This window comes from Stomoxys calcitrans, chromosome 1 (assembly GCF_963082655.1).
Source record: "Stomoxys calcitrans chromosome 1, idStoCalc2.1, whole genome shotgun sequence".
Lineage (NCBI taxonomy): Eukaryota > Metazoa > Arthropoda > Insecta > Diptera > Muscidae > Stomoxys > Stomoxys calcitrans.
The window spans coordinates 1786115-1796191 of NC_081552.1; the positions used below are offsets into that span (position 1 = coordinate 1786115).

General features: G+C 35.5%; 1 protein-coding gene and 1 long non-coding RNA gene across 2 annotated transcripts; one reads left to right on the forward strand and one right to left on the reverse strand.

Moving 5' to 3' along the window:
• Positions 1-6354: 6354 nt before the first annotated feature.
• Positions 6355-7911, reverse strand: LOC131994282 (uncharacterized). The gene is made up of 2 exons (XR_009396591.1): positions 7675-7911; positions 6355-7605 (listed from the first exon to the last, which is right to left on the reverse strand). It is a non-coding gene; the product is annotated as an uncharacterized LOC131994282 (long non-coding RNA).
• Positions 6611-9875, forward strand: LOC106096141 (mpv17-like protein). Its single transcript, XM_013263731.2, has 4 exons — positions 6611-7037; positions 7195-7292; positions 9365-9477; positions 9537-9875. Exons 1-4 carry the CDS (start codon positions 6909-6911, stop codon positions 9773-9775), a joined length of 579 nt encoding a protein of 192 aa, XP_013119185.2. The 5' UTR covers positions 6611-6908; the 3' UTR covers positions 9776-9875.
• The last annotated feature ends 202 nt before the right edge of the window (positions 9876-10077 follow it).

Below are 10077 nucleotides of genomic sequence, written 5' to 3' on the forward strand. Positions count from 1 at the left end.
TAGTCATTGTGTTTGAAACACATCGAAATATTCCGAAAATATATAGTATGTTATAAAAATCTCAAACGATTTTGCGATGTCCACGTGTCTTTACAAATAATGCTATTCCACCTCGCAGGAAAGGTACGAACACTTCCAGCAAAATGAGTTGTATTCGTTGTATTTTTGAAAAGCGAGAGGAGCGAGGCGTGTTAGGTCTGGCTAATAACAGTAATAAATAAGTTAATGGCACACCTTCTATCACGTTGATTGGTCTGGACATGCTTTGAATCGCAGAATTTCATGAAACAGTTGTTCGATGCTGCAAATTTCAACTGGGTATAAAACCTTAAGTAGAAATTTGCAAGTTCTCAATTATCAAACACTCAAAATTGTGCTCACTCTCACACACTCCTCCGCTCTCTTCTGCTAGCATATGAAGTACTCAAACGACTTCCAGTAACAATTTGTGCAAATTTGAAATTATTTTTGAGGGCCATAATTGGTTTGGCTGTTGGAGAACAAAGTGGTAAATTCCAGCCAAATCGAATAAGAATTGTGCGCTCTAGAGGCTCAAGAATTCAAGATCCGAAATCGGTTTATATGGCAGCTATATCAGTGGCATGGGGCGGATTAAAATCTGCACCCTCTTTTCAACATAACCTAACCATATCAGGTTATGGACCGATTTGGATCATGCATAGCGCAGTTGTTGAAAGTTGAAAAAAAAAAACACTTCATGTAAAATTTCATCCAAATGGGATAATAATTGTCCTCTGTAGCGGCTTAAGAAGTCAAGATTCGAAATCGGTTTATATGGCAGCTATATCAAAACATGTACAATCTCAATCGACCTACACTAATAAGAAGTATTTGTGCAAAAATTCAAGCGCCTAGCACTACTCCTTCGGAAGTTAGCGTGCTTTCGGCAGACGAACTTGGCTAGATCGACTGAAAATGTCATGACAATCAAGAATATACATATATATATACTTTATGGGGTCTTAGACGCATAATTCGAGTTGTTACAAATGAAATGGCGAAATTAGATGCCGCCATTTTATGGTGGAGGGTGTATACCCTCCACCATTAAATGATTGGATCAATTAATTTTTTAACTGAAAATGACAAAAATTCCAATCACGATCGTATTAAAAAAAGTTATAGATTCAATTAAAAAAATTATTAATTATTTTTTTCAGTTGAAAATTGCCAACATTTCAATCACGATCGCATTTGAAAAAAATCCGGATTCAATTAAAAAATGATTGATTCAATAATTTTTTAATTGAAATCATTATTATTTTCTATTACATTTTTAATTGAAAAAATTTTTGTGATATTTTTTTTTTGAGCGGCTAGACTTTTTAAAAAACTGACTGGTCATAGCATTGCAAAATTGAAAGGATGCGAAACAATCCTCATTTTAATGAGACTAAGAGCATACTTGCACTAAAAAATTTATTGCTATTTTTATTTAATTGATAAAGATAAAATTTTCAATAACATTTCTTATTTAAAAAATTTATAGATTCAATTAAAATATGATTGAATCAATTATTTTTTTAATTGAAAAAATAATTGATTTAATCCTCATAAATTTTGTGAAAATTTCATTAAAACTCATTGTAACTCGTGACAGAGACAGTGAAACGCTAATTCTTAATCAAGAAAAATAAAAAAATAGACACATCAGCTGACTCGCTCTTTCAAATACCGGGTTGAACAGATGTGCAAACGGAATTGCCATATCTGCCACAAAATAACTTTTCGCATTGCCAACTAGAATAAAGAGTAGTGTGAAACAATAAATTGTCGTTAACTTTGAATTCAAACATGGACAATAATAATCCTCCTCCAGGAGGGGGAATTTCAATACCATTAAGGGGAAATCGAATTTTATTTATTCAAAGTTGAAATTAAAAACTTGAAAACTATAATCGAGCAATTTAACAACGAACTGCAAATGCTGAAACTAGAAAATAATTACATAAAGGAACCACCTACATGTTGGTGAAGAGCTTCAAATCCTTTTGAAATTCTGGTTACGGATGAGCCTATAGATCAAAATGATTACTATACAGACAAGGAGGAACTTTAAGGAAGACTAACTGTCAAGAAAAAACAAATCAAAAATCATTTTAGAAAAAACAATCAACGAAACTGAGGTACCTTTTTTTGGCAGTGCAAGAAAATTAAACTAAATCTTAACCTGGTTAGAGTTAGAACTTATAATGCCGTTCAAAACTTGTTAAAGGAAGCTAAAGTGGCCGATGTAAAAATCACTACACCTAACAATAATTTGTGGAAAATCAACATGTATAAACCGGAAGACTCCAGATTGCTTTCGAGTGTTCTTATAGAAAACCATGTACAGGGGTACACATACGAAAGTAAAACCACAAAGACCCTTAGGGTAATAGTAAGGGGTCTGTACCACACATGCCCAACTAGTGAAATCATTAAATATCTAAAAATCTAAAAGAGAAAGGGTTTAAGCCTTTAGATGTTGTAAACATTCATAGACAGTGGAAACAGTCGATCATTCACGTATCATAACCTACCGTTATTTCGAATAACTTTTTTGCACGAAGATGACATTCAGAAAATATTTGGCATTACGGACTTTGCTCAAACAAAACTAAAAATAATAGTAATAATTCAAAACTTAAAGTGCAATGTAAAAAATGTCAAGGATATAATCACACTCAAAAGTATTGTAATCGTGAATCACGCTGCGTTAAATGTGCAGATAAACATCCAACGCATGTATGCAAAATGCAAAAAACTGACGTACCAAAGTGCGTTTATTGTAAAGGAAATAACCCAGCTAGCTACAGAAGATATGAGGTAGCTGTTGAACTTCAAAAGATTCGCAATAAAAGAACAAAAAAGTAGCCACATCACATGGTTATACATCGCAAAATCCAACGTCAACTGTAACTGCACAAAACCAACCGACTGGTAACGTACAGACTTAAAACCAAACAGCCAATATAAGAACTAGCCAAATATCCTATTCTGCAACTCTCCCACCCCATGAGGACCCTGTTTTGAATCAGATACTCAAGAGTATAGAAAATATAAATCGGAGACTTGATGTGATTGAAACATCGCTAAAAAGATCTTAAAGTCACACTATGGCTAAAACTTTACGCGTAGCTATATGTAATAGTAATGGTCTCTGCAACCGTATATAAGAACTTGACATTTTTCTTGATGAACAAAGTCATCATACTATGTAAATATTAAGGGATATGTTAATTATAATGCATTGCAACCAGCGGAAGATTTAAAAGTAGAAGAAGAAATGTTTCAGCTTGCTACTGTTAAAGTTAGAATTAACCAGTAAGAGCGTGCTAAGTTCGGCCGGGCCGAATACTATATACCCTCCACCATGGATAGCATTTGTAGCGTTCTTTGCGCGGTATCTCTTTTAAGGCAAACAAAGAATAATGAATAATAATTGTTATGCTAGTGGAGCTTTATCAAGTCATTGCGTAATATTTCAGTCCATTCGGATAATAATTGGGCCTTGTAGGGGCTCAACAAGCAAAATCCGCCGATCGGTTTATATGGGAGCTGTATCAAGGTATAGATCGATTCAGACCATATTCAGACCATATTGGACACGTATGTTGAAGGTCACGGGAGCAGTTGTACAAAAGTTCTGCCAAATCGGATGAGAATTGCGCCCTCTAGAGGCTCAAGAAGTCAAAACCCAGATCGGTTTATATGGCAGCTATATCAGGTTCTATACCGATTTACGCCATACTTAGCACAATTACTGGAAGTCATAACAAAACACCTCATGCAAATTTTCAGCCAAATCGGATGAGAATTGCGGCCCAAGAAGTCAAGTTTATGTCAGTTTATGATCTAAGTCAATCCGGCAGCCGGTTGTACGTACCGGATTGACCCGATGAAGTACTTCATCGGCAAGGGCTGCCGTCTCAGTGTACAAAACATTTCTACAACAACAACAACATGACCTGGATATAGCTGTCATATAGACCGATCCTCCGATTTAGGGTGATAGGCCCATAAAAGCCACATTTATTATCCGATCTTGCTGAAATTTGGGACAGTGAGTAGTGTTAGACCCCTCGACATCCTTCGTCAATTTTGCCCAGATCGGTGCAGATTTGGATGTAGCTGTCATATAGACCGATCCTCCGATTTAGGGTCTGAGGCCCATAAAAGCCTCATTTATTATCCGATTTTGCTGAAATTTGGTGCAATCAGTTGTCTTAGGTCCTTCGATATATTTCTTCAATCGGTTCCATGATCGGTTCAGATATGGATATAGCTGCCATATAGACCGATCTCTTGACTTAAGGTTTTGGACCCATGAAAGGCGCATTTATTGTCCGAAGTCGCCGAAGTTTGGGAAGTTGAGTTATGTTAAGTCCATTGACATACTTCTGCAATATGGCACAGATCGGTACAGATTTGGATATAGCTGCCATATAGACCGATCCTCCGATTTAGGGTCATAGACCCATAAAAGCAGCATACTATCCGATTTTTCTTAAATTTGTGACAGTAAGTTGTCTTAGGCCCCTCGATATCTTTCTTCAATTTGGCCCTGATCGGTTCAGATTTGGATAAAGCTGCCATGTTGACCGTTATCTCTATTTAAAGTCTTGGCCCCATAGTAGGCGCATTTATAATCCGATTGCACTGAAATTTGACACAGTGTGTTATGTTAGGCTTCTCGACATCCGTGTCCTTTTTATACCCTCCACCATAGGATGGGGGTATACTAATTTCGTCAATCTGTTTGTAACACCTCGAAATATGCGTCTATGACCCCATAAGGTATATATATTCTTGATCGTCATGTCATTTTAAGGCGATAAAGCCATCTTGACTTCTTGAGCCAATAGAGCGCGCAATTCTCATCCGATTTGGCTAAAATTTTGCATGAGGTGTTTTGTTTTGACTTCCAATAACTGTGCTTAGTATGGCGTAAATCGGTATAGAACCTGATATAGCTGCCATATAAACCGATCTGGGATCTTGACTTCTTGAACCTCTAGAGGGCGCAATTCTCATCCGATTTGGCTAAAATTCGGATGAGAAAAATTGTAAAAATTGTACAACGGCTTCTCCCATGACCTTCAACATACATGTGAAATATAGTCTGAATCGATCAATAGCTTGATACAGCTCCCATATAAACCTATCTCCCGAGTTTGCTTCTTGAGCCCCTACAAGGCGCAATTCTTATCCGAATGAACTAAAATATTACACAAAAACTTCTACAATGTGCAGCATTCATTTATGGTCTAAATCTGACTATAACTTGAAATAGCTCCAATAGCATAACAGTTCTTATTCAATATTCCATGTTTGTCTAAAAAGAGATACCGCGCATAGAACTCGACAAATGCGATCAATGGTGGATGGTATATAAGATTCGGCCCGGCCGAACTTAGCACGCTCTTACTTGTTTTTTCTAGCCACGTTACTTTTGTGTCTGTATGTGATAGAAGCTAAACATATATTTGACTTATTCGCGTACATATACATACATATGCGGGAAAGGGAACACAATATAATATTGGTCAATACACAATTTATACTATTAAATGACAATTTAATTAGTAGAATTAAAAATAAGCTCAGTGTATGCCTTCTTTACCAATCATTTGCCGTGATACAAAAAATATCGATTTTCTATGTCAAAAATAATTAAAGCCAAGCTAAATCGATACAGGTAAGTGAGTTGCTCAATTATAAAAAATTGAGAGCACTATCTGTCAAAATCATTGTTTATTGCAGTTCGAGTCATTTTTCGTTGTGTGTGTGATATAGTTCTCAGCTGTTTGCTACCTCTTCGTTATATCACGAATCAAGCAATTAACACCTTGTTTGAAAAGATTTTTACATGTCAATACTATGTTTAATCGCTAAATTTTAGGTCTATATTTTTTCTGCGTGGTCAAAATGGACCCAATCTTTTCTATTAAAACTGTAATTTTAGATCAGTGAGTCGTTAAATAAATATATTCGTGGATTACATTTATACGCACATGCACCGGGCTATTATACATGTACTTACCATAGAATATGTGATAGTGGTGCCATCTATACGTTCAAAATTATCCCTAATCGACTTTTTCCGCCAATGACCTACAATAACATGTAGATAAACATGTCGTATTGCACAAATGGACTGGTTGGTGACGCTTGTGAGAATAGATAAATGAGGGTTGTCTACGATAATGCCGCAAGCGGAATTTTGACATTTGGTTTTGTTGGTCGTTACAAAACTCTCATTTATCTATTTTCACAAGCGCCATCAACCAGTTTATTTGAGAACTTCAAATCTTTATCTATAAAGTTGTTGTTGCCAATAAAAGCCTCAAGTTTAACTTAACAACTATTTAAATTTATCTTTATTAAACATAAAATTGTACGACAATTTATTCGATTAACTTTTTCGAAAGTTTACAGCAGAAGGCTGAACAACTCACGAGCAACTAGCAATTGCTTTCATCTGGCAGCTGAAGGGTTGCCATTTCGTTTATTCTTACATCTACATATAAAATATCTATGGCCGTTATCTGCATAGCATTGCCAGATTGCAATATAGGTTGAAATAAACAAAACTGGTGTAGTCCCCTTTCCTCCATCAAACTACGACGAGTCTCTTCGTTTCAGCTCACATAACTGGTAATGTTCGTTGTTCGGCATGGCAAATTTTAATAAATTGTCTTGATTGCGTTCAAATAATTGTGATAGTACCGCACATATGTATGTGCCATGGACGACCCATCATCATTAACACTAATTGATTTTCAACAGCAGTAGAGAAGTGCCTTTCCAACGAGCAGTTTGTATTGTGTTACCCTTGGCATTCGTTCATCGCCGTTCAATATTTGTTTTTGCACGTGAATCGCTGAATATTAATCGAAAAATAAATGTCTAGAATGTTTAACGCTGTGGGCAGCCTATTTAAAAGGCATCCCTTTTTGACCAACAGTGCGGTATATGGAAGTCTCTATGTGGGCGCTGAAATGTCTCAACAATTCCTGACCAAAAAAGTGTTGGTAAGTATACGTATAGAGATGGGCATCAGGAACGCAAGGAATCCTGTCCCAACACACTCCTAACACGTTTTACACACACAGAACACACCAAAAGACCAGAAGAAAACACTTTCACTTATCTACAAATCAATTCTTCGTCATAACTAAAACAATTTAGGTTGAGAAAGAATCCTTAAAAGAGGACATTGATTATCCAACCATAGGCCGGTATGCCGTTATGGGAACAGTTGTTTATGCTCCATCACTCTTCCAATGGTTTGTTTCATGAAGTTTATCTCTTGCCTTTATTTCCTTGCAACACAAATACATCTCCATTTATGTATCGTTCAACGATAGACTATTGTTTTAGATGGTTCATATCATAAATAAAAGTGAAAAGTAATGATTAAAGCAAAGCACTAATAAAACAAACATTCACACAAATATATAACTACATGCATGCTGGTATGCGGCACAGGGGAACTAAACTTGCTCTGACTCTCATGCTCTGTTGTTCTCGTGTTTCAGTTACACATGCACATGGTACCAGGAAAAGCTCGCACAATGCGGAGAGAAATGTAATCAATTGCTGGTTATAGAGAGAACGTTGACGATAAAAAGTTGTTTATAAATCATGTAGATAATACAGATAAGTCACCTAAAACTGAAAACAATTCGTGGCTAATATTTTGGATCCATTCTGAATCAAGTTTAATACACCTATCAAAAACAATTCTTTTGTCATCACAGCGGTTTCGAGTCATTTACAACTGTGTTTATTTATGTTTGTTTCATTTAAGAACCAAAGGTCAAGTTACCCTAACTGTTATGGGGTAAACAAATACTAAATGCTTCCCACAAGCGATTGATGCGAAAAGGAAAACGATTGCGATAGAAACGGTAGAGCTTTAGCAATTGAGCTTAATACAAAACCAAAAGCTTCTACATATTCAAGCATAGACGAAGAAATGACAGGTCAAGACAATGTGGAAACTTTATTTCTTGTAGTTTGAAGCGATAATATTTCGAACGCATGTAAAGAAAGGCAATAGTCGTCGCAGACAACTATTATATGATTTCCTACATCACTGAGCTCATTTGCTAAAACTGATGCGATTTTAATAAAAAATTTGCCTACTTTTAAGATCGTACTAAAAATTGCTGTGAAAGAATGTACAGAAGAGCCATGTAGTATATTTATATTGGGTTGCCCAAAAAGTAACTGCGGATTTTTAAAAGGAAAGTAAATGCATTTTTAATAAAACTTAGAATGAACTTTAATCAAATATACTTTTTTTCTAAAGCAAGCTAAAAGTAACAGCTGATAACTGATAGAAGAAAGAATGCAATTACAGAGTCACAAGCTGTGAAAAAATTTGTCAACGCCGACTATATGAAAAATCCGCAATTACTTTTTAGGCAACCCAATATTAATGTAATCCGATTTTGTAAAAATCGAATTGCAGCTGTTGTAGTCTTAAGGTGCTATTACACGGCATGTAGATGTCTTATGACATGTCACTTTTTGTATTCACATGTTCAATTACATTTGTCGAAATAGTCAATTTACATACGAATCGTCATTTTTGCTATCACACTTGTATGTTCTTTTTGTATGACACAACCTAAAAATTTGAGCAAAATCTGTTTTTTTTTTATACGTAATAACTGTCAAAGTTGTGAGAATTTTGGTTAAATCATAAATTTGGGAAAACAATTTAATTTGGGCTTGATTTCATTCGACTGACTAAAAGAACAGCTGATTTCTTTATAGTTTTGTAAGAAAGAATAGAGCACGCTCTAATCGAAAAACATTACATGTGCTATGTGATTTTCATATGTTAGTTTCATTTGTACAACTGTACATGTGCTAAATTTGACATGCCATAAGACACATACATGCCGTGTAATAGAGCCTTTACTGGGTATACGGACAGACTGACGGAAATGGATAAGTCGAGTGGGCCCATCGTTCCTTTTTCTTGACGCTTCACACAATTGCACAAAGTTATAACATTCTGTACCATAGTAGTGGTGGGTATGAAAAGGGCATAAAAAGCTTTTCAATGTCATTATTCTTTTTATTGCACCATTATATAAAAAAATGTTTTTTTTTGTCATGCTTTAAAACTAAACATTTTATTTATTTATTTTTTGTTAATTTTCCATTTGCACCCCATTCTGACTATAAACACATTTCGGTTAACACCACATATCCAGTTAATCGAATATTTGATTGCGTTGCTTTTCTGGGTAATGCACATTTTCACATGCACTTGAATGATGAGCACAAAATCTTTTTTTGGCCAAGAACCCTCTCTCCAATAAGAACTTTCTCTTTTCTCAAGGTACAAATGGTTGGACGGAACATTTCCAGGGACCGCAAAGAAAGTCATCATTAAGAAGCTGGTTTTGGATCAGTTTGTGTTAACACCCTATTTGCTGACCGTATTCTACACTGGTAAAGCAGACTAAACTCGTGTGACCAATATGAAGCAATTTATAATTTTATCTTTACAGGTATGGCATTAATGGAAGGAGCCGATGACAAATTTTTGGAATTGAAACAGAAATTTCTGCCCACATTTGAACGGTCCTGTATGTTTTGGATTCCAGCACAGCTATTTAACTTTGTGCTGATAGCACCACGATTCCGTGTCCTTTACATGGGAGTTTGTGGTTTTGTTTGGGTTAACATCTTGTGTTGGATTAAGAGGCAACAAACTCCCCAGCCAGTTGCTTCAAGCAGTAACGAATAGCTAGCTACCTGAAGATAAACCATATTTTATTTTAATTAGTCCAAAGTTTGGGCCATTCTAAAGTGAGAAAATAAAAGCTACCTATTTTAATTAGTTCAAAGTTTGGGTTGTTCTAATCTTTAGAAATTTAAGAATTTAAAGTGAGAAGTATAGTATTACACAGAAATAATATAGAACTAGATTTGACCAATTCAATATGGTATGGTGGTGTTGGTCAAACAAGGTGTTAATTGCTTTAACAATTTTTGACATATGAGCTAAATTTGTTTTTGTATCGCGCCAAGGCGGTAAACGTGGAACAT